This window comes from Strigops habroptila, chromosome 8 (assembly GCF_004027225.2).
Source record: "Strigops habroptila isolate Jane chromosome 8, bStrHab1.2.pri, whole genome shotgun sequence".
Taxonomy (NCBI): Eukaryota; Metazoa; Chordata; class Aves; order Psittaciformes; family Psittacidae; genus Strigops; species Strigops habroptila.
The window spans coordinates 36,239,827-36,264,185 of NC_044284.2; the positions used below are offsets into that span (position 1 = coordinate 36,239,827).

General features: G+C 51.6%; 2 protein-coding genes across 2 annotated transcripts; one reads left to right on the forward strand and one right to left on the reverse strand.

Moving 5' to 3' along the window:
- Positions 1-1,927: 1,927 nt before the first annotated feature.
- Positions 1,928-23,133, reverse strand: TFRC (transferrin receptor). Its single transcript, XM_030496509.1, has 19 exons — positions 23,050-23,133; positions 21,327-21,397; positions 13,740-13,950; positions 12,908-13,127; positions 12,548-12,691; positions 11,745-11,841; positions 11,239-11,361; positions 10,316-10,411; positions 10,012-10,151; positions 9,456-9,625; positions 9,036-9,155; positions 8,337-8,422; positions 8,173-8,236; positions 7,829-7,896; positions 7,396-7,463; positions 6,907-6,988; positions 5,748-5,969; positions 5,122-5,262; positions 1,928-4,856 (listed from the first exon to the last, which is right to left on the reverse strand). The coding sequence occupies exons 2-19, from the start codon at positions 21,357-21,359 to the stop codon at positions 4,614-4,616; spliced, it is 2,328 nt and encodes a 775-aa protein (XP_030352369.1). The 5' UTR covers positions 21,360-21,397; positions 23,050-23,133; the 3' UTR covers positions 1,928-4,613.
- On the forward strand, positions 15,909-20,294 carry LOC115612330. Its single transcript, XM_030496510.1, has 2 exons — positions 15,909-18,076; positions 20,207-20,294. Exon 1 carries the CDS (start codon positions 15,988-15,990, stop codon positions 17,473-17,475), a length of 1,488 nt encoding a protein of 495 aa, XP_030352370.1. The 5' UTR covers positions 15,909-15,987; the 3' UTR covers positions 17,476-18,076; positions 20,207-20,294.
- Positions 23,134-24,359: the final 1,226 nt, after the last annotated feature.

Consider the following 24,359-nt stretch of genomic DNA (forward strand, 5'->3'; position numbering starts at 1 on the left):
GGCAGCCCGCATGCCAGGCAGGATGCGCCCGCCCGCCTGTCGGGGCGGGGTGCGCCGATCGACGCCGGCGGCAGCCCGGTCTCCAGGGGGATCCCCCGCGGGGCGGCGAGCCGGACCCGGCCTCACACCCGGGCGGCCCTCCTGCGGCTCGGGCGGTGTGCCGGGTTCCGTGCGCCGGGGGTGCCGCCGCGGTGCTCCTGCTCCCCCGAGTAGAACTCGCCCTCCTCCTGCACCCCGCCCTGGGCCTCCCCTTCCTCCTGCCGGCCCCGCCGCACCCACCAGCGGGCCCGGGCCGGGGGGCTCGCCTCCCGCCGCCCCCCGCCCCGCTCCTGTTGCGCCCGCCGGCTCAGGCCCTGCTCCTGCCCGGCTTTGGGGCCGTGCTCCTGCACTCCCCGCACCGCGCACCGCGCTCTCCGCGGCGGCTGCGCCCCAGGGCTGCCCCCCGCTTCCCCCGACGCCGCTTCCTCCGCGTCCCGCGCTCGCCGCCGCGCCCGGGCCGTTCCCCGCTCCCGAGGCCGCCGCGGCTCCGCGTCCGGCTTAGGGCCGCCGGCGGCGGTGACCGGCCCGGGCCGCTCGCCCCACTCCTGCAAGCCCGTCCGCTCCCCCAGCGGCACCCAGTGCCACCGGCCCTGGCCCCCGCCGCGCCCCGGCACCCCGCCGCCCGCGGCCACGAGCTCCTGGCCGCGGGGCAGCGCCCCCAGACCCGCCTCCTGCACGCCCCGGGAGAAGCCACCCTCCTCCTGCACCCCCGGGGCCACCCCGCCGCCCTCCGGCACCCCCGGGCTCAGCCCCCCGCCCTCCGGCACCCCGCTCGCGCCCTGCCCCCGGATGGTGCACGCGGCCCCGGCCCCAGCCCCGCACACCGGGGGGGCCCCCCCCGGGGCCGCCCCCTGCCGCGCCCCCCCGAGCCGCGCTGCTGGAGCCCCGGCGCCGCCGCCGCTCCCCCCTACCCCGCCGCTGCCGCCGCCGCCGCCACCGCCCCCTCCTGCCGCCGCCGGCGAGAGCTACCGGGGCGGTGCGCGCCCGGCCGGCCCCGCTCTTAAAGGCGCCGCGTCGCCGCTTTACGTAACGGCGGGGAGGGGATGGCGGCGGGGTGGGGAGGGACGGACGGACCGATCGAGCGGGGACGGACGAGCAGGCGGATGGGTGAAGAGTGGGGCGCGGGGGGCACACTCACCACGAACAGCGCCAGAGCCGGGACCGCTCCGCTGCAGAGACTGGAGGGGTGAGACGGGACGCACGGCACGGGCAGCCCGGCACTGCTACGGAGCAGCCCCAATTCCTGCTCCCAGGCGCCTGCAGCCCTGTCCCCCGCTGCCCCGGCGGGGCTGGCCCCGCCCGGCCGCTGCAGAGGCCCCGCCACTGCAGGGAGAGGAGCCCTGCCAGGTTTGGGCAAGGAGATGCGGGAGACAGCGTGTTCCCAAGAAGTAAATCATCCCTGCTGGAAGAGGAGGGACAGCCCGTAAGTAGCAAGCAGCCTCCCCCCCGCAACGGTGCATTTTCACGGGATGCAGTGTTTCTGAAGGAGGTGAGACCAGCACCGGGGAAGGAAGGCTGAGCGTATTTAAAATGCAAAGCTCCGAACCAGCAGAGTCTCACCCAAAAAGGCCCTTGGTCTGGGGAGGCAGCTCCGGCCCATAGAGCCAGAGCTCTATGAGCAACCAAATGCCAGTGAGAAGTCTGACACTGCATCCAGCCCAGTGCTGCAGGAGCTATAGGATCAACACAGTGACCAAGAGGCCACAGGTACCCAGGAGAGGGGTGCTCTTCCACCTCATTGCCAGAGTCCTCACCCCTTGTGCTGCTCAGCTCTATGAGGTTTGGACTTGCTACTGCATGTCACCGCGGGCCGATGCAGCAGGAGAGCTGCCCAAGCTCACACACAGCCACCCCAGCATCGCGGCTTTTCAAGGACCCATGAGAAGAGTTGAGTGTTGAAGCTTTAAAACTTTATTCAAGCAGACAGCAGGTAACCCAGAAACAGAGTTTAACACCCCACACCACTCCGATGCCAGTGCTGTGCAAGGCATCCCAACATCCCAGCAGTCACGGTTGTGCCACCCAGCCAGGAGACAGGCTTTGTCTTTCTCTGCTGGCTACAAAGCGCGTGATTAAGTCTGACATCAAGATGCATGCAAACACTACAGTGAGGACTCCCAGACAGCAGCTCCTAAATGCCATCCGGAGAAGTGTCACTAGGAAACAGTAACACGGAGGGGCTGTTCAACATGCCTTGGAGACAGCAGGGTAGTTAAGAGCAGCAAGGAGTCACACAAGCCTGGGCATCGAGCTTTGAGAGAGGTGAAAAACTTGCCTTCAACCTTGGTGAGCTCAGGGACCAGCCTGGGGGCTCATCCTTGCCCACTCCTTGCAGAGGCCAGGCCTGTGTTCCAGCCAAACACTGTTCTTTGCCTCAAGGACTACTGCTGGGGCTCAGGTCACTCGCTTGGTTTAGGTTAAATGCCAGAACTGTTTGCAGAGCACAGGGCTGGCAACAATGAGCCAGCTGCTTTCTGGGAACAGGCAGCAGAGTTCAGCAGGTGTCACAAAGCAGCAGTGTTCAGCTTCGGGTCAGGGAGCAGAGAGGCACCATGAAAAAAGTGCCACTCCACACAACACCCAGGGGGCAAGACTGGAGTTTCCAGCGGGACCTGGGGAGCAAGCAACTTCCCCTGCACACACAGCAGCATCCCCCAGCCTTCAGGTAGCACACATGCCTATCTAGAGCAGTGACCAGAGCCCTCTAGACAGTGCCAGCCCCAGGCCCTACCTTCACCTCTAACTCCCCAAGTCCTTGTAATAGATCTGAAGGAAGTTTACTAAATCACAGAGCACAGAGTATAACTAGCCTAGTTTCCACAAAACATTCAAGCACCAGTCCCGTGACTGGAGGCAGGAAGTCACTTCAAGACAGCATAGCAATTTGAAACAGTTCAGCCTAGGGAGAAGGTAGAATATAGGGAAGCACATAACAGACTGAAGTTTGTATTTGCATCACCACAGGAGAGTGAAAAAATAGGACTGCAGGAAATTGATCCATGTTAGATACTAACCATCAAGCTTCGCAGATGACATTGCATGATAAGCATAGAACAATTATGGGAAACACTGTCCCCGATAATTACGTACACCCATAGTGCAACATATGGAGGTCACTGCCTCCGATATAACACCGTGGTAGGCAAAAACTACCTTGTTCTTTACACATTATGGAAGACACTGCCCCCGATAATGTCAGTTAGATTTCATGATACATAAGGTACTGGAAGTTTGCAGGAAGCTGCCGTTTAAGAATCGGGCCAATGCCTAATCTGAACTACAAGAAGTTTGTGTGTTGCCGCAGGTGTAGCAAGGGCTACACAGTGAGCTCCGCTGCTGTGGCCAAGGGGAAACCGTGCTCCCTGTGAGAGCACACTGCATCCAGAAAGGGGGACAAAGAGGGGTCCGAAACCCACAGAGGGGCATGGACACCACAGGAAAGCCAAATTTCTAGTATTTCCAATTTTTCAGCATTTCAAGGATCACTTTGGAGCACAACCTGGAGACTTGCTACCAGGTTTACACATTCAGGTTTCTTCCAGAGGGGTGTTTTTGCCACAGAAAGCTTAATTGCTAGTTTTCCAAAACTTTTTTTGAGGGGCCTGTTTAGGTTATGTTAAATGCAAAGTTCCAGTATCATGTTTGATTGTAATAGCAGATGCTGCTTTATTCAAAAACGACAGTATAACTGTCATAATTATGGAAGGCACTGCTTCCGATAATTATCTTCTATAAAAAAACCACACCATTTATAGTGAACGCTGTCACTGATAAATAAATAAACAAATAAATATCTCAGTGCCAAACAAGAGCCATCCTGCAAAATGGCATCAGTCAGACAGGGTTTGGCCAGCAAGAGACTCGATTTCACAAAAGGCCCCACAACAGCAAGGTCTGAAGTGCCAGTCTAGAGCCATTCCTCAATGCCGCAGGAGTCACTGAGGTACCAGCTAAGGATCTAAAGGGGGCATTAGATAATCTTTGGGTCATTTTCCCTGGGTATCGAGACCTGCCTTGGCAGAATAAGCCTCTAAGATGTTGTTGGGACCCTCCTGTTGAGTAGAGGCAGGCTGGGCACTTCAGAGCTTGCTGATAATCCAGCACTTGCGGGCTATTACTAGATTGGTTTATTTTTGAGCTACAGGTTGATCTCTGCAGCTCCCTGCCAGAAAAGGGATCCTCATTACAAGAGTTAAGAGGAGTCCATTCCCCATTTTATCACTAGGTTTAGGAGGCCAACAATTAAAACCCTAAATAGACGAGGTACCTCCCCACTCAAGGTACCAGTTCAGGAGTCACCTGAGCTCTTGGTTCTCAAGTACACTGTAAAGCAAAGCCCCACAAGCAGCTGTACATGACTGGTTTGTCAAATGGGAGCCTGGTCAGAGCAGATTTCATGGTAATCCTAGTACCTGCTTTAAAACTGCCTCCTGTGAATTTGTCAAGGTGAGATTTGAATTTTAAGCTCAACTTTGGTCAAAAAATATTTGTTGCCAGAAAATCTACAGAAAAATAATGCCATGTTAGGGAGTGGGTATCCCTAATCCTGTACCTTACCCATGTGTTTGCCATGTCTAGAATTCGTTGTCTGTATCCCAGATATCACCCACTAAGGCATTGGCAGCTCCTTTAATGGTCCAGGTCACGAGGGCCAGCTGCTCTTTCAGCATGTTCACGTCCACGCTGTCCCTGCTGGTTCTCAGCAGCTGCAGGTTCTCCAGCAGACTCTGCAGGGTGTGGGAGCCTCTGCCGAAGAAGATGTGGCGAAAGGGAGCATCTTTTGGCGAGAGGTACGGGGAGAGGAAGTCATATTCCACCTGAAGCAGAGGTGCAAATTTAGGGTTACACCCTCACCTCCCAAGTTTTCTTTCCTAATCTGCCACAGAACTCCTGACCTCTGATCCCCACCCAGCCCTTTCTCACAGCACCTCTGTGCTGTGCCAGACCCTCTCGCAGTAGCAAGTGCAGAAGTCGGTCACGCTGACACTAAGCAAGTGAAGAGACACCAGTCTGCACAGTGAGGAAGAGGCCCATCCCAACCTTTCTTTCCTTCGTGCAAAAAGGAAAACCAGTTGTACCCACCTTCATGATCCTGTCATTCAGGGCCCTGCGGACGATCTTGTTTTCCCTGTCGCTGTTGGCAATGTCTCGTCTCAGTGTATCTGTAGCTCGCTGGAAGTCACCACGGGCAAAAAACAGCCAGTTCAAGGTCAGCCCCAGAGCCTGTGAGGGACGAGCTGTTAGCAAACCTGATTTTCTTCTTTTGCTGCTCTCTTACCAAGAGAAAGTGTTGGGTTTATTGTTTCCCTCCCCCCCCCCCAGTTTAACCAAGTAGCAGAGCGAGTTCCTGGCAGGCTCCTCTGAGGTCACTGAGCCCAGTGACGTCTCTCCCCACCTACAGTTTCTTGTGAGCTCTCAGCAGAGGTGCAAATGAGATGCAAAGCTGCACTGTGCTGTGAATGGTAACCAGAGAAGAAACCATCCACGTCCATTTCCTCAAGAGCTCACCACAGCCAGATTAGCTAAATCTGTCTGACACAGCGACTCTGCCTCCACTGCTCTGCAAGGAACATCAATTCCTTTCACATCTTGGTACACTCTGATGCCCAAAGGAGGAAGATGTCCATGCTGCTGTATCCAATGACAGCAGAGTCTTATTAGCACATGGCCCTGTAGCAGGAATTCAGAGCACTCTGAGCCTCTCTTACCTTCACATCCCGATCATAGGCCAAAAACTTCTCCTGGAATGCTAGCAATTCTTCACTGTATCTCTCAAAGTCCAGGTAAAGCTCATGATCATGGGTCAGCCTGAGAGCTATCTGTCCAGCAACTTCTGCAACAGCACGCATAAGAGCGTACAACTTGTCAGTCATCTTCAGGTTCTCGACAGTGTCCTCAGTAGTGCCCAAGAAGGGATATTCCTCATCTTTCTGCAAGAAGGAAGGCATTGAAGTTAGGCAAGAGTGCTTCTCCAGCTAGGATTTTTTACCTCCCGCTGCAAGTTTGCTTGCTACTTCTACCACATCCCATCTCCTTGTGCTGCTAAGTAGCGAGACTTGAGGGGCAAAACTTCAAAAGCACAGAGGAAGGGAATGGAGCTCCTGCATCTCATCCCTCACAGTTTCCAGCAATCAGCAGGATGCTCTACTACTTTGTTGGACCCAAAGACACATAGAGCTTTTCCCCTACCAGAGTTGAATGCAGAAGCACAGGCAGGCAAACCCCAGCACCCAGTTTAGTATGTGCTGGTAGCATCCTCCAACCCTTCTTGATAGGATAACTCAAGTTTTTTTGTGGATTAAGTCCAACACTATCAAAATCCAAGCAATAAGCAGAGGAAGCTGTTATCAGAAAGGCTCCCAGCTGCACACCTTGCAGTAACAGAGCAGGCTGCCTGGCTGATACCATTTTTTCGAGCCCCAAGCTCCAGCACCCCACCTGAACAGTCTGAATTAGCACTTGCTTTAGCCTACAGTACTGCTTCCCGATGCAGTTCGCTTGCTGACCAGCAGGCCACAGTACAGTCTTTCACTGAAGCAGCAACAGCATGACATCTTTCTAGTACTTTTAACTTCTGAAACATTGACATCTGAGCCTCCAGCAGAGCAAGTGCCCCCTCTCCCAACAAAATAAAGAGTGTTCAGGACTCTGGAACAGAGACTGTAGGCCAACCATGCCCCAGAAGTTGCTTTCACAGCAAGTATTGCCACAGCCACCAGGTCCAGAGGCTGCATCTCCTCCCCCAGAGAGGCTCTTGCATGGACAAGGAGCTTGGGACAGCACCTTGTGTTCTGCCACCCTGGAGAGCAGATATCCTGACAACACTTTGCCCGGAATGAATACACCAGTCAAGTGGACAGCACTTACACTGCAGAAACCAAAGGAAACCACCGGGATTCCCGAGAAGGCCAGGAAAGGGAATGCTGCATTATCCAAACCAAGGGGAACACTGCAAAAGACAAGTACTGAGTTACCAATTGCTTAAGACACACCAGGAGAAAAGCTGCAAGCCCTAGAGCTGGAGCTGTAAGCCAACTGGACTACCCTGTCTAGATGAGACTGGTTTTGGCAAGGAACCCCAGCCAAGCACTGAGGGCTGCTCGTCCATTTCCAGCCACCTGTCTTTGGACAAGGCTGTTCTTGCTCTACAAAAAGGTGTCCGGGCTACCTACAGGCAGCTTGGGGCAGCACTAAGCGCAGCGAGTGTACTATTCACACTTGCCTGATCCCACTGCAGCTGGTAGACCCCCCCCCCCCCGGACAGCAGTATGACACTCCAGCACACAGAGCAGAGGCAATTTAGTCTGTTCCTTTATGGAGATTTGCTTTCCTAAAGAACAGGATGACAATACTTACACTGTTTTCACCCAGTCAGAGCCAACTCTGTCATAGAGGTTTCCTGAATCCTTTGTTGGGTCCTTCACCTGCACAGAGATTAACAGTCACTGCACTTGTTCTGACCTCTGCTGGGGATTCCAGGTCCATCCTGAAGCTTGCATTGCTGTGCAGATGCCAGTCAGGCATCTCTTTTCTCCACACAGTTCACGCAGGACAAGCATTCACCTCCCACTGAACTGTGGCATTTGCCAGTTTTAGATTCTGCATGCATGAACTGCAATTCCTAGAGCCCAGCTGACTTCACACAGGGCCTTCCAGAGTATCTCAGCCCTTTCTCCTATTCAGGGCTTCTCCTCAGAAGGTGCCAGCTGGGAAAAATGAGCCAGCACAGTTGTGGCTGCTTTCCTTAAAACCACAGTCACCTTGACTAGCCCAAGACCCTTCAACTCACCCCCTTCATAGTTCTCTCCAGCAACGTGTACAGCAGTGGGCTAGCAGAAATCCTCATGTGGTTGGAGCCTGAAAAAAATGACAAGGGCATTTGACATGCTGGCACAATTAGCCACTGCTGCTAGAGCTGCTCAGACCTGTGACTGAGCAACTACTGATCTACAGGTTGTTGCCAAAGGATCTTCAACAGACACAGCACAGTCTATCAGCACCTAGCAGAGCTGCCTCCTTTTGGCTCAGGCTCCGCATACCTTTGGCAAAGCCCCCATTCCTGGAGGTTAAGGGATATCGGTAAAGCTATTCTGGTCCCACTCAGTTTCAAGAAACTTAAGAGTAGCAGGTTACCTAGAACTGCAGCATCCAAGTTAATGTAAGTGAAGGCTTTGGCATGCAGCGTTGCAGAGTACCCCTAGAACAAAACAAGTATTTTAAGATGAGCAGTAGCAATACAACTCCAGAAAACCACAACTGCACAGTCATCACACAGAAGTCCACCAAAGAAACAGTACCTCCAGCCATTCAGTAGCACCCACAGCTCCGTACTCTCCTGCACTCCAGCTAGCAAAGATGATGCTGCGCCTTGGTTTGTAGCCACCTGCAAAGAGAGGGAGACTGAGATGTCTGTCCTTCCCCCATAGAGATGTAGATTAGCGCTGAGGGCCTGGGGTGATAAATCTCCTGCTCCCGAGACAGAGCTAAAGCGTTCTGGCTGCTGCAGACAAATATGCACACTAGATGAGGCATGGACACTCTACCCTGACCCCCATGAGCTGTGTAGGAAAACCATGCTGTCTGCATTTCCCTCCTTTTTTGTTTAGCTGCCTGAGCCCAAAATTAACCCTGGAGACAAGAACACTCATACTAAGTGCCACCATGCAGCTTCCACTCCTCCAGCTGGTCAGCCACTTCAGTATTTTCCCCACCTTTAGGCCTGGCTGCCCAATAAACAGTTCAAGTGTGAGGTTTGCACTGTGTGCTATCCAAGGACACTTTTGCACTCTAGCAATACCAGATACAAGCATGCAGTGGAAGCAAATGCCCACTGCAGCTAAGTTGTCTACGCTGGAAAAGCAATAGCTTTCCAGGAAGCTTAGTCAGATTCCCTATTGCCTTCCCATAGGATTATTTTGCTGGGCTCTCCAATGTCAACACACAGAGAAATAAACCTGCACTACCTCCCACCCCCAGGCTTTTGCACAAGTATTTACCATTCTTCACTATGTCTGAGATCACACGGGCAAGTTCCAACAATATGGCAGTTCCAACGCCAGCCTTGGCCGCTCCAGGGCCCCAGGAGTCTCTCTGGGCTCCGATCACAACATATCGATCTATAAAGGAGACAACAAGATCTGAGCTGCAAGCTTCAGGTTGTAAACACCATTTATCAAAAGAGCAGCTTTGAGCCTTTGCTAGGAACAGAGTATGGAGTCTGACTCCTAAATCTGGCACACTGCTTGCAATCATTTAGCCTTTCTCTGGCAGTGTGGTTTAGCCTTTTCCTTGACCCTTCGGGAAGGGTCTTGGTTCTGCTAAGGAAGTGGTTGTCTTTGTAGGAGCAGCTGTTATCTGATGATCACAGAAGAGGAAGGGTTCCCTTCAAGACTAAGCCACAATGCAGTTGCTGTTACCTGGTTCTTCAAATCCCTTTATAGCACCAAAGATGTTCAGTATCTTCTGGTCCACCATAGCATTGCTCACGCTCAATTTTACTGTCATGTTGGTCGTGCTGCCCAGCATCATCTTGCATCCCATGACCCCAGATTTCCACTCCAGAAGGCATTTTTCTCCATCCATTTTGCTGAGGGGAAAAAAGAGAGGTCCTTTGAACTCATTATACAGCTCTGACCTCATCTAGCTATCCTGTGAAGAAAGCAAGCCTACAACTGCAGATGCAGCTTTGTTCAGGACCTGCTCAGGAGATAGCCTGTAGTCCTGTACCACTAATTATGCAGGGAGAGGTAGGAGGCAGAAGCCAAGAGGAATCCAACACTAGCTTAAGTTCAGTCTTTAAGACATAAGACATGGACACTAGCAACATTTCTCCAGCCAGTTCCAGTAAGTGCTCACTGCGATACACAGTACAGACCAGCAGAGAGCTCCCTGGGCTCACAGCGCCTCAAGACCATCCTGACTCCTCCAAGAGGGCCACAGCAGCTTAGCCTGCAAGCCAAGAGAAACTATTACCTGTACAGCTTGCCTGCTGCTTGGCTAGAGATAGTCTGAACAGGGATGCGAGGTAGTCCAGAAGATTCCACTGGTGGGAACTGGGTGTGGTTGAAAGAAGGGAAGCCTGGGGTGAAAGGGTCTCCAGTTCCAAGGTGGGCCTGTGAAAAGCAAGAGGAGCCCTCAAGTCTCAGAGAAGCCCAACAGTTTTCATCTACACAAGGGCATGAAGCACTGCTGAACCAGAGGCCTGCACGAGGACTGCTGCAGTCCACAGTGAGAAAGGTTAACAAGAACACAAAAGGGGAGCCAGCTGCATACTCACATGTCCAAAGGGGACAAGTGCATCCGTGTTCTTGTAATCGTAGGGATCCAGGTACATCAGGACACCAACTGCTCCTGCCTCTTGGGCATTTGCAACCTGTAACAAACCGGAACATTTACTGCACATCTGTACTGCAAGCAAGGGGAGTTAAGGCCTGCCACTGATATGCCACCAGTACAAACACTCTTGCAAGGTTAGATACCAGCTTGAAAAGTGGGACGGGACTGGAAAAACAGTAAGCAGCCCTTGCGGAAGCACTTTTCAGTTCTTCCTGTGTCTTACGTGCAGTCAGACTGCGCCTGCTTGCAAAGAGTGCTATGCCCCAGCCTCCTCAGAAACACCCATCTGACAGACAGCTCTGGGTCAGACACCTACAACAAGCTTGCATACAGAAGGACTTGGATCCTTTAGGCTGCTTGCCTATTTGGTTCTACTCACTACACAAGGAGCATTACAGCAACACGCAAGGCAGCTGACTGGGCATGCAGTGCCACCACCTTCACTTAGCCCAAGTGAGACAGTGCAGCCAAGATTTGAAAGTACCTGGCTGCAGCAACAAGAGGGGTTCTGAAAGCAAGGCTGTTCTGCTTCTAACAGCTCTACTGCTGTATCTAGAAATACCAGCCAGCTCTGCACCATATAGCCCCCAGGCTGCCTCCATCACTCCAGATGCTTGGCTGTCCCAGCAAGACTGCCAGAGGACATGAATGCCACCATGAAGGGTAACCAGCTCTGTTCAGTCTTGGTGTCCAGATCTGCACATGGAAGCTAAGTGCATACACACAGGACGAGACCTGCAGGGACAAGCCTACAAACACAAGTTCTAGAGACCTGAACAAAGACACACCTCTAAGCCTCAAAGAGGAGGAAACACAGCTTCCTGCTGCCAAATTTGGCCAGGCTTTGGAGCATGGACTGCTTACCTTCTCAGCAAGGGTTATTTTTCCAGCTCTGAAGATGAGTATAGTTCCATTCAGTGAAACACCCAGCTTCTCTATCTTCTGAAAATCAGCTTTCAGTCCATAGTTCACATGAACTGGTTTGCCCTGGGACAGAAACACTGGTTATAAATGCAGCAGTCTTATGTCAGTAAGATACTTGATACAGCCTACAGAGTCACAGTAACAGTGACTCCTGCTAACAGCGGGGAGTTCAGGCTCAATAATGTAAACTGATCATATGCAACATGCCTGTTTGAGCAGCATTTCTGACGAGGTTCCTGTCTGGATCCCAGCAGAGAAGTGTAAACAGTTACTTTCACTTCTTGCTGAAAATGTGGGCCTGCTCCTCACTGAATTCTCCCCACCACCAACCCAGGTCTCTAACTGGGGATGGCTTATACACTTCATATCTCAAAGGGACATATTTTGAACATTGCCACCTGGTAAGGGTGCAAGCACATTTCTGAAATCTTCTTGGAGTCACTTACAACAACTGAGCCAGTCTTGCTGTATGCCACGTATGCACTGGGACTCTCCAATTCCTCCTCTTTACCATTTTGCAGAATAGACACTCTGTTGTTGCTACTGTTAAATGTAAAGAGACAGTGTTATGTTCTTTCATACATAAACTCCATATTTAACTAGCTCCCATATTTCAGCAATTACGATCAAGTCAGTGTAGAGCCTGAAGCAGGCAGACTCATCCCAGTACTTCCATGCAAGAATCTCTGCGGTTGTTCAGAGACATTAATGAAGGCTAACTTCTAAGACAGGGCAGAAAGAATCTGCGCTTCCAGGTCTCTTAGTCATCTCCTAAGAGGAGCTAAGCAAATTCATTTCTCCCCCAACACAAAGAGGGCAAGTAAGACAAAGGTGCGGGCTGTCAGCCAACACAGTGCCTGTTGATAACCTGCTGAGCTACTATAGGAGCCACTGCCAGGTCCCCAGCACCCATCTGGGTGACAAGACAGTGCCCACACCCGCAGTTTTACACACAGGCAATCTGCCCTTCAGCCTAGTTTTTACTCAAGTTTGTTTTCTCTCTACTTCCTAAGCATGCTTTGAAGAACCAGCTGCCCCAGGAAAAATCCAGGCTGTTACCAGACCCTCTGGATTTGGCAAGCTGAAGAAGAGACAGGAGCAGCTCTTGCTTGGCTAGCTTGAGGCCTTCTTTGGAGAGCAGTAACTGGCTCACAACTTCAGCACTGCTTTCAGCAGAAAACATGTGTTTGCTCAAGACTACAGATATCTATGCTGCAAGGAAGAGATCTGCACCTCTTCATTAACGTACCTGCCTTTGACCTGCAGTTTAATGTAGTGCTCATCGTTCCAGACTTCATCCAAGTGGAAGCTGTTAAACTGGTCATGAATGTAGCTGGCAGCTTTCTCATCTTCGATCTGTCCAGCTTCAAAAGAGTCCTCGTTTGCCCTTTGCCTGTAGGTAACAGATACATAGCTTACGCTACAGCACCGGGTTGCACTGCAGTGCTGCAGCCTGCAAACCCAAGTTGGATGAGCCATTTAAGCCCATGTTTAACCACATACTACCCCACATTATCTTTAAGGCCCTTGCTCTCCAAAGGAGCTCGAGGAGTTCTGCTCACAGGCTGTGCCTCTCATAGCTGTAAGTTAAGCTTCCTGGAACCGTTACCTCAAGCTGTCCTCAAGACATCTGGCTGACAGCTTTTCTGACAACAGGGCTCTAAGCTCAGGCCAGTATAAGATAGGTGGTCCAGGAACCTCTTCTTCCTCAGTTTCATCCTCCGTTAAGTAAGATGCAGTAGGAGTCATCTCACACTTGCCACTTCCATCCAGACACCTGCTAGCCTTCTGCATTCGTCCACGATAACTCAAGTAGCCAATCAGAAACCCTACAGGCAGAAGAGGTATTTTGTTGTGCTGCAGAGATGACTAAACCACCTTCACACCACACAAGTGCATTCAAAGCAGCTTCAGGGTTAAGATGCATCTCTGCTCTCACACCATTTCTGACAAACTGGCATAGCTAAGGACAGACAGGACTATGCAGCTTGACATTTTGCCTGAGGTGGCACGTTCAAGGTACACTGTAAATGTGATCTTGTGCTTGGCAGAGTCCGTCCAGCACCACTTTGGAAGAAGAATGCTTACTTTAGCCCAGTGGCAGCGTTAAAACTCTTGAGACAAACACCAGAGGCTTTACTGATATATTGAGCCACATCACTTGAGAAGTGTTAAGAGTTAATCAAAGGAAAACCAGCACACTTGCCACATGGACCAGCTTACCCTTCAGCTAAGACACAGCTCCACTGTCAAATTTCACACTTCTTTGTGCCAGTTCTGTACCATAAGTCTGAGGCAGACATACTTGCTGACAAGAGGCTGCAGTCTGGATTCAGGCTCTTTAATTGTCTCATGAAACAATACAGATCCAAATACTAATGGCCTCAGATATGCTCAATACCAGAATCCACTTCATGCAGTTGCCTCCCACCCTTCCTTACCAATCAGAAGGAGGAGGAGAGCTGCAATGACTAGGAAGCAGAGGTTCTTGCCACTCCTCCGTGGAGGCATGCTGGCATGCACGTGCTCTTGTCTCCCAATTTCCCCTCCTTCCTCATCATCAGCAGACAGCTTCATCTCCACATGGCTGTTGTCTCCATCTGTTTGCCGGGCAATGCTGAAGCGTGTGTACGACATTGGCTCGCCACCAAACTGTATCGAAAGACAGTCATGTGACGGAAGAGTTTGCTACATCAGCCTACTGTCCCTGCAGCCAGCTGCACCCATGCTCCAAATCAAATGCAGCTTGTTCACCTGAAACTGCTCCAGTACAGCCTGAGCATTTGGCTTTCAGTAAGTCAGGCTGGCTTCTTTGAACAGTTAGACTTAGACCCAGCACGGGGTCTCCAGGGCCTATTTAGCATGTTTGCCCTACACAAGTTCAAAGCTACACTGGTCAGAGTTTAGTTTGGAGTCTATTTCAGATATGACACAGCCAATAGCATCAGCATTTCCCACATTACCCCATGGCAAAGTCTGACTGAAGCAGAAACTCCTGGTCTTAATCAGTAGCGCATCGATCTGACTTGAACATGTGCAGTTTGCACAGAAGGGAACTTTGATCACCACAGAGGAAAGGGAAGGCAACCCCTGCATGGCTGTGCCTTTTAGCCACATCCACTTTCATGTGAATACTTTCATGCAGCATCTAGATAGTCTTGTGTTAAACTGCCCCAAGCTACTCTTAAATTACTCTATTGATGAGTATTATGAAGCTGCTAGGCTGAAGAAAACTGACCCATGGGAATCCTGCTACCTCAGCTAACACGAAAGCTGAGGACACACCTCTTGCATCCACCAGCAACTCGCACCATTCAGCAAGAGTTTATCAGTGCCTGAGCAGAGCAGCTTCCAGCCTCAAGCCCACTTTTCTGAACAGCTGCAACACATAGCCCAACTGCTCACAGAGCAGCAGCCCATGCGCAAGGCAGGCGTTCAGATTAACAGACAGTTAAACTCAATTCCAGGCATAGCCAGGCACTGAGCAGAACCACTCAGCTTCCATTAGAGCCACTGAACTTGCCTGCGGGCATGGCTGTGTTTGGGACAGGCAGGAGCCTGGCTAAAAGGCCAGAGGAATAGTTTTGGGAGCAATGGTCCTGCAGGCCCTCTCCACTGTACTGGAGAAGCAGCTGGTGGCAAGCACCCAAGTTCTGTTACAATATCTTTACCTCTTTCACAGTTCTCAGCTTGCTCTCAAACTACAAGTCAGGGGCTGGAGGTGCAGAGACCATACATCAGCTTGGTTAGTAAAAACAATACCATCTAATTTCAGACCTGCGGTTTCATCCTGGCCCATGCTACCAGCAATGAAGTGGCTGGCTGCTCACATTTCAGAAAGCACAACACAGCAGCCTGTCCTAGCAGTGCCCCTGCTCAGCTGCTTGATAGCTCAGCTTCCCTCACCCTTTGCAGAGGATGTGCTTCAACCCCACATAACCTCCACACTTGTGCAGAGACCAAGCCATCATGTTTGCAGGCCTAGCCTAGGGTAATTTCACAGGCCAAGCTGTCTAGGACCAGCAGACTTGTCTGAGCAAGCTCCTGCACATTTGTTTCAAAGCACATTACACTGAAAAGCTGGACTTGTGGTTGAATTCCCACCCCCAAAGTAACATAATACAACACATGCATTTACCAGCTTCCTCAGCAGCACTTCCTTCTGGAACATTGTTCAAGGCTCACCCCCCCTCCTTATCAGCTTCCTGAGAGACCCGAGATACTGTAGCAGTTACTGATAACCAAACAGCACTGAACTGCATAAGCCACCCCCTTATCGTGGCCAGCTAGCTACAGTGACGCTTGGTTCACTGTAGGTAGTTAAGGTATGGCGGCCGGAAGATATCGCGATGTACGGAAAGAGAGAGCCCCCCCCTAGGTACTCTCACAAGCCCCATAGCATGGAGAGGGGAATTGTGGGGCTAGGCTGGACAATACCATAAAAGGTAAAATTTGTTAACCTGCCCTTCTGATTGGGTCAGAACAGGTACTTCCGTGTGGCCGAAAGGTATAAAGCACCTGCTGTTGTTTAATAAAACGCTATTTGGTCATCCTCCATATTGGTGTCTGTGATCTTCTAGCCCTAAGCCAGGGGTTGGCTTAGTTCTGCAAGTCTTGGCTGAAGCAACGCAGCAACAAGTGGTGACCCCGACGTGATTCGTTCGGAGGGCAGAGGTGTAGCTCGCGAGCATGGATGTGACGGTTAAGGTACTGAAAACGTTGGCAAAGGATTTCAAGATTTGTATCAAATCTGGCAGCATTAAGGCGTGCCTGGAATCTTTGATTCACAGTGGGGTGCTTGGTCACCCTGCTCAGATATTTAATTCCAAAAATTGGCCACAACTTAAACAGACACTGATTGAGCAGGCACTGGCGGGAAAGCCAGATCTTCTCATCACTCTGGGAAAGTTATTGGCCTTATTGCAATGGGCTCGGCAAGATCGGGAGGCGTGGGGGACGGTGCAGTTATACTTACAGGGAGCCGCGCTTGAAACTGCACCTCCCACTACAACAGCGGCAGTGCAGACTGGCGAGCCTGGTGATGGTGGGGAGGACGAGGTGGAGGATAAATCTATAGAGCAGCTGCCTGAGCCGCAGGCATTTCTTGTTACTGAGTCTGAAGAGGAGCCCTCTGCAACCGGTGCGCAAGGAGGGGCTGCGCGAAAGGAGCCCCCCGCACCACCGGCATATCCGTGGGGGGAGTTAAAAGATACTGTAGCTCATTATAACGAGGAATGTCTTAAGGGGGATGCTGCAGTCAAGGGCAGCAAGTCTGCAGCCCTTCCTAACAAGCAATGTCTTAAAGGGGACGCTGCAATCAGGGGCGGCGAGTCTGGGCCGGGTGAATCAAAAAATCAGAATGTGGACCCCCTAGATGCGTTCCCAGGCATGGTACTGAGGCATCTAGACGACGAGGAATTATTAGACCTGGGATTGAAACGTGTGGGTGGCGGTGACGCAGGGCCCTTTGGGGCACGGAAGAAGGAACGCAGTACCCCGAAGGAACAAACGGCATGGCGGGAATGGCGGGGAGGTGGATGTGAAATGCGTTCTGATTCTGAGTCAGAAAATGAGGAGGCTGCGGCGAGTGGCGCTGGACCCCCTCGGGGCTCGGGTGCCGGGGAGGAGGGGCGTGGGACACCGGGGGACCTTGTGGAGGAACTTGGCAGGGCGATGGATGTGCTGGAGGCGCAGGCGGGGATGCGGGGACGCGCCTTGGAGCGGCTGGGCGAAACCCCGCCCCCTGTGGCGCAGCCAAATTGGAACTTGATTGCGAAAGACTGTGTGCTAAGTGGCGTAACCCTAGAAGCTGTACCTGCGGCCGCGCCTCCACAGGCGTTCCCTGTTCAGGTTGGGCCACAAGGAGGAGCTATGTGGACGCCCCTAGACGCTAAGTTGGTGCAGGCCCTTCACAAGGCAATAAAAGAGGAAGGTTTGTCGAGCGAAACCACACCTATGCTGCTCGACTCCGCCCACGTCCAGCCACTAGCCCCTGCCGACGCTAGGCAGCTGGCAAGGGCGGTACTAACTGGCCTGCTATTCCTTCTTTTGAAGGAGGCATGGTATCTCGAACTGCAAGGCCGCATACAAGCTGCAACGACAGATCCCACCCATCCCCTCCGACAGTCCACTTTTGATAGGTCACCGGGGCGGGAGGGGATACTAACATTCTTGTAAGCTCGCAGCCAATGATGTTTATAATAGATGATGAAGAGCAGGGAAAACGGTTGCCACAGTGACTCCTGTTATTGCTAGGATAGAACAAGCCCTGTTAGGCCGAGATGCACTCCGTCAAATGGGAATTACTATGAAGGATTTTTAGGGGGGGCCACTGCTCAACCTGACCCACAACAAGATAGAATTACTTGGCTGACGAATGATCCGGTTTGGGTGGAACAGTGGCCCCTCACTCAAGAAAAATTACAAGCAGCCAAGGAAATTGTGAAGGTAGAAGCTCAAAGTGGTCATCTTGAGCCTTCTACTAGTCCATGGAACACCCCGATATTCGTAATTCGAAAGAAAAACAAAAACAAATGGAGATTACTCCATGACCTGAGAGCTGTGAATGCGCAGATGGAAGCGATGGGACCTTTGCAAACTGGTCTGCCGCTTGTTTCTGCTATCCCACAGGATTGGTATATCATAATAATTGATATTCGAGATTGTTTTTTCAGCATCCCTCTTGCCCTGGAAGACCGGAAAAGGTTTGCCTTTACCCTACCTGCAATCAATTTGGAGGAGCCAGCAACACGCTGGCAATGGACAGTCCTGCCACAAGGTATGAAAAACTCACCCACAATGTGCCAGCGTTACGTGGCTAAGGCGCTGGAGGGTATCAGGGAAAAGTGGAGTTCAACAAAGGTTTTGCATTACATGGATGATATCCTGATGGCTGCAGAGGACAGAGCCGTCCTGGATTCCTTGTTCCAACAGGTGCAGACCAATTTACAGCAATTCGGGTTAAACATAGCAGAGGAGAAGATTCAAAAGGGTAGTACACTCAAATACTTGGGAACAGAAATTAGGGGAGAGCAGGTCACTGCCCAACCTATCCAAATAAATCCAGAAATTAAGACACTTAACGATGTTCAAAAGCTAGTGGGGGCCATTCAATGGTTGAGAACTTTTGTTCCGATCCCCAATGACCTAATGGAACCTTTTTATGACCTGCTAAAGGGTAATCAAATTTGGGAACCACGCACTCTTACAGAGGAGGCGCGAAAGGCGTTGGTAGAAATCCAACGCAGAACAGAGAAATTTGCCCTTATTCGCATACAACCAGGCAAGGACATCATTTTAGCCTGGGCCTTTACCAAAGGAGGCTGTTTTGGAATGCTAGGACAAGACAGAAAGAAGGAATTGTGTCCCCTGTTGTGGGCATACTCTTCAAAGGGAAATGACAGCTTTGTGAGGTGGAGCAAGGTTGCAGTTTTTGTAATGGAATCTTTAAGAAAATCAAGCAGAAAAACATTTGGCAAGGAACCAGATGTCATCTGGCTGCCCTGGACTAAAAAACAGGTGACAGAACTGATGGAGAATGAAGTAGAGCTGCAATTATCTCTAAGTACATACCATGGGAAGGTTGAGACAGGAAAGGTAGAGCTCTGGAAAAGATACATGGATGCATTACAGCCCTCACTGCAGTTGAGAGTGCTTGATAATCCCCAGCCTGGGCTGACATATTTTACCAATGCATCCTCTGTCACAGACACAGCAGTGGTGGTCTGGAAGGAAGCCAATAAATGGGAAAAACTAATCTGGGTAGAAGCAGGGAAGAGTGTTCAATGGCTAGAGGCAAAAGCTATGTGTCTAGCGCTTGAACAAACTCCTGAAAAACATATTAATGTCTGTACAGACTCTATGTACGTGTACAAATTGGTTCAATCAATGAAGAGAGGAGGATACGCTAACGGGGACATTTCAAATGCATTACAAGAAGCATTAGGAAAGCGAACTGGTACAGTCACAGTGATTCACATCAATAGCCACCAAAATTGCCCTGGTCCACTGGTGGAAGGTAACACAAAAGCAGATTCTGCTGCAAAAAGGTTGTGGACGTTACAACAGGCTAGTGAACTACACCGGAAGCTACATATTGGTGCAAAAGCATTGGCAAAAGAATGTAATATTCCTATTAGAGAAGCTCGGGAAGTTGTCGCTACTTGTCCCTATTGCCAGCATTCCCCATTATGGGAGGCTGGAGTGAATCCTAGAGGGCTGCAAGCACGAGAGTTATGGCAGACAGACTTTACGGAATGTTCACTCATGGCCCCTAGGAAACACCTTGCGGTTACAGTTGATACTTATAGCGGTGCAATAATGGCCACACCACACATCAAGCAGACGGGAAAGACAGTCATACAACACTGGGTCACCGTCATGGCCTGGCTGGGAACCCCAAAAACGATTAAAACAGATAATGGGCCTTGTTTTAGAAGCACATTAGTTGAAGATTGGTGCAAGAAGTGGGACATTGAATTAAAACACGGGATCCCATACAACTGTCAGGGCCAGGGGATTGTGGAGCGCGGTCATCGTGCGCTCAAGGAAAAAATTAAGATCCTTGGAGAAGAAGAAGGGTATTCGGGAAAAATACCGACAGATCAACAAAATAATATCTTAAATCGAGCCCTGTTAGCTTTAAATCACTATATTAGAGGACATGAACAGTATTCGCCAATAGAAAAACAGTATTTAAAACAACAAGTAGCTACCTTTCCCCAGGTGCGAGTTAAATTTCCAGGGGAACTACAGTGGGAATCTGGGTGGAGGCTGCGTACAATTGGAAGAGGGTATGCAGCGGTAGAAAAGGAGGGATTGCTGAGATGGGTACCTAGCAGATGTATTAAGGCGGAATTAAAGGAGGATCAGAATAAAACTAATGAAAATTGTGAGTTCTTGTCCGCAGGACTGGATTGTCGGACACCCTCGCAACCGGTACGTCTCAGTGACGAATGAAGATGACAAGGAAGAGGATCAGACCTGATGCTTCTACAGCAAGGGGGAGTGTGCACTGCACTAGAGGAAGAGTGTTGTGTATATGCAGACCACACCAGAATAGTAAAAGACACTATGACCAAATTGCAGAAAGGTCTGGAAAAAACGAAGGAGGGAACGAGAGGCACAGCAAAGTTGGTTTACGTCATGGTTCAACCATTCACCATGGCTGACCACCCTGATATCTACCTAATGGGACCAATCACAATGATTGTAATAGCAGTGATTTTGGGACCCTGTCAAGCTCGTTTCATTTGTTAAGAGTCAATTAGAGAGTGTTAGCATTAGATTAATGGCATTTTAGCGATTGCTCTAAGACTGTTTTCGTTTAAAACTCCCTTTAGCTATCCCTAGTTATACACCATTACTCTCAGTTGTTCTCCAGTTATCCTGTTTGGCGTGCCTTATATTTTCTATCTAAACTTATAATGTATATTTTTAGAATTTTTATAAGAAATAATGTAGAAACAGCACACGTTTGCTAGGTTTGCACACAAGTTTTATGACATGTATTTTTAGGATTGTTTTATCTTAATCACCTTATTGGTGCATAGGGAGGGGGGATATGTAGGTAGTTAAGGTATGGCGGCCGGAAGATATCGCGATGTACGGAAAGAGAGAGCCCCCCCCTAGGTACTCTCACAAGCCCCATAGCATGGAGAGGGGAATTGTGGGGCTAGGCTGGACAATACCATAAAAGGTAAAATTTGTTAACCTGCCCTTCTGATTGGGTCAGAACAGGTACTTCCGTGTGGCCGAAAGGTATAAAGCACCTGCTGTTGTTTAATAAAACGCTATTTGGTCATCCTCCATATTGGTGTCTGTGATCTTCTAGCCCTAAGCCAGGGGTTGGCTTAGTTCTGCAAGTCTTGGCTGAAGCAACGCAGCAACAGTTCACAACCCACACAGTAGCACCCAACACTGCTTTGGATTTCTCATCTTCTCCATACTGACACACATGTGGCCAAAACTTCCTTCTGCAGCACCATCAGCCCACCAAGAGACAAATGGCACAGGGGGCTGTGTCTTACCAAGTTGGAGATTGCTGCTCTGGCATGGTCCATTGCCTTCTGGAGGAGTACCCACCAACTTGACCAAAGCCCTGGAAGCGCAGAACACATGTAGTCAAGTCACACTGTTCCCCTGCCATTACGTAAGACATCCAAGGTCACTGTCACCAGTACAACACTTGCCCATGGATTTTACGTGCATGCTTCTAAGTAAGTCACAATGGTAGAAAGTTCACATATTCCCACAGCAAATATCAGTTCTGATGAACAAACTGACTCCTTCTATTGAACTCCGGGAACTGGGGATGGAGATGGTGTGCATATAAATGATGAATACAGTCTCAAATGGCTGATTTCAGCCAAGAGTCTTATTAATGGTAGGGGCACCTCCACTCAGGGAATGCTGGCAAGAGGCACCGCTCAACTGTGACAACAGATACCACATATCTAAGGTTCCTGGAGTCTGTCTCACTGACAGGATGGAGGTGAGTCCGACTGGTAGCCAGAAGTGGCACAATGCCATAACTCACAGCAGGACAAAATCCAACCCTGCCAAAACACTTCCAATTGCAAAGCCTCTTCTAGATGGCTTACCACTTTATGAAGGCAGTATCAGTTTTGAGCAGTATTACAGAATAGCCAAGAGCAACTCTCCAAAAGGCATTTCATTCATTCGGGTTTCTCTAGACAGTAAACTTATCTGCTGTAACTGAATTACTTCAGCATTTCTTCCTGAAAAGATGCTGCAAAAAGCTTTGTAAGTTAGTGACTAGACAGCTTGGGTTGGGACAGGTGTTTAGGTTTGGAGCATGCAGCCTGAGTATGCCCTCAAGCAGTGCTGCTAAGAAATGACTTTGAACTGGTCTTTCGGTGCATGTGGATTAGCTTTACACCTGGGAGCTCTGCAATATAAGCAGGCTTTATTTGGAGATCAAAGGTTAAAAGTGGCCATCCGCTCCTTTCACTTAGGGCAGGAGTACACAGAGATGAAACCCCAGCAGCTTTGAGAAGCCTTTTCCAAGCGACAATCTGAGGCCTAGGCTCCCAGCTGGCAGACAGGGAACAACAGGGCATGCATATGGAGGGTCTCCTAAAAGCCAGACAAGCCAACCCAGGGGAAGAGCCAGGGAAGCACAATGGCCTGGGGCCATCGCACCTGGCAGGGATGCTCCCTGCTCCCCCAGGAGTGCAGGGTCCCCCCGAGCCCCTCATGGCCCAAACCCCTTCAGCCAGCCCGAGCAGAGAGCCAGCACTCCGGGCACCTAACGGGAAAGGGATGTTCCCTCCTCCCTCCACGCAGCCCGGGAGGCGGCCAACAACCCCAATCCGTCAAAAATAAGGTGAAGAGGAGGAAAAAACCAATAAATAAAAGCACAGGAGTAGCCTCCCGCGAAGGGCTAGGCGGCCCCGCTATCGCGGGCAGGGCCCGGCTGCGGACTGCCAGATAAGCGGGCCGGGCGATACGCGGCCCGCCGAGGGCACGTCTCCCCTCCGCAGCGGGGCCCTGCCCGCCTTGAAGGTCAGGCGGCTATGGCAGCCTCCGCCGCGGCCACGTGCTTGCGCGCACGCCCCGCCGCCAACCGGGACTGCTGCTACTGCTGCTGCCGCCGCTGCGGGCCCTGCAGCCCCCGCGCCCCGCCGCCCTCCGGCCGCGCCACCTCTGCCCGCCTCGCCTCACAGCGGCCGCCGCCCCTTCCTTCCCCGTGTCCCCCCGCCCTGCCGCCCGCCGCGCCCCGCTGCTCACCCGCCGCCCCTCTCGCTCGCCGTGCCGCGACCCAACTGCCGCAGCGGCCGCCGCGGCGCGGTCCTACTCCCGCCCTGCGCTCCCCGCCCCCGCGCGCCGCGGGGCCAATCAGCGCGCCCGCCGCCGCCGCCACAGGCGCGCCCCGCCTCGGGGTCCTCGCGGGCTGTCCGCGGCCCGCCGCACCGTGCGGCGCGCGTTGCGCGATGTCTCGTCGCTGCTGCCCTACCTGAGCCTCCCTCGCTGCGGGGAAGGGATGTAAGGAAGCCGCGTTCTGTCAGAATAGGTTTTGGATGCCCCACGGTTATGGCTGGAAGCGGGGCAGCAGCCTCTCGCGTAGGGAAGCCAGTAGAACACCTCTTCGTGGGACGGGTGTGCGCTTGCCACAGTATGCAGCGGCCAAAAGAAGGAGCAGGTCGCTGGTTCGGCATTCCCGCTCTCTCTGCGTTGTGAGGGAAGAGAGCAGGAAAAATATTTTCCTCCCTGGCTGGTGCAAACCAGACGGAGGGCTTGCTCTGGCTTGGGAAGCACTCAGCATCTTCAGGTCTCAGCAAGTCATGCATGCTCAGGGCTGCCTTTTTAGACCTGAGCAAGCAGAGGCACCTGGGGTGTCTTTCCTTCATGTTGTGCTGCCTGAGGTTGCTGGTTTGTTTGCACGATGAGAAGCGTGGCAGGCCTTTATGAGAGGCAGCCACAGTAGTGCACAGACTCAAGAAGCACAGACAGCCCATGTGGTCCTTGCCGCAGCCCTCACCCTGGGGCAGGCAGAGTGACCCCACGCTCCCATGGTGGGAGCTCCCGTGTGTGCAGAGCTTGGTCTCTAATAGCCAGCAAGTGCAGAGTGGTGAGATTCCCTGATTTGTTTCTAGGAAACTTGAAGGAGAAGTAGAATGTATCGGTCATTTGACAGTGAAGTTCTAGCGCACATCTTTCAGTAGGCTTCATAAGGTGAAGCAATGGGTAAGGAGGCAGCTCAGTGGTTTTTAGAGTGAAAGTGGTAAATAATATAATGGGGAGTATTTAGAGAACCCATAAGCCACCCATGCCCTTTGCAAGTAAGTCCGTCTGCAGTCGTGAGTGTGATGCTGGATTGTCTTGCAGCTCGGCGAGGCACCAGCTGGGGCTGTGAAGGGAGCTCCCCCTGTCAGGGGCTTTCTCTGCCATAGCTTCCCAAGGACTACCAGGGCTGTGATATTCGCTCTGCTTCCTTTCAGCTGATGCCTAATCTCATAAAGACCCCAAGCTGCATGGACCCTGCAGAACTTCTTGCCCTCTAAAGCACCTGCTGATGTCTGCTGCCTCCAGAATTGCCC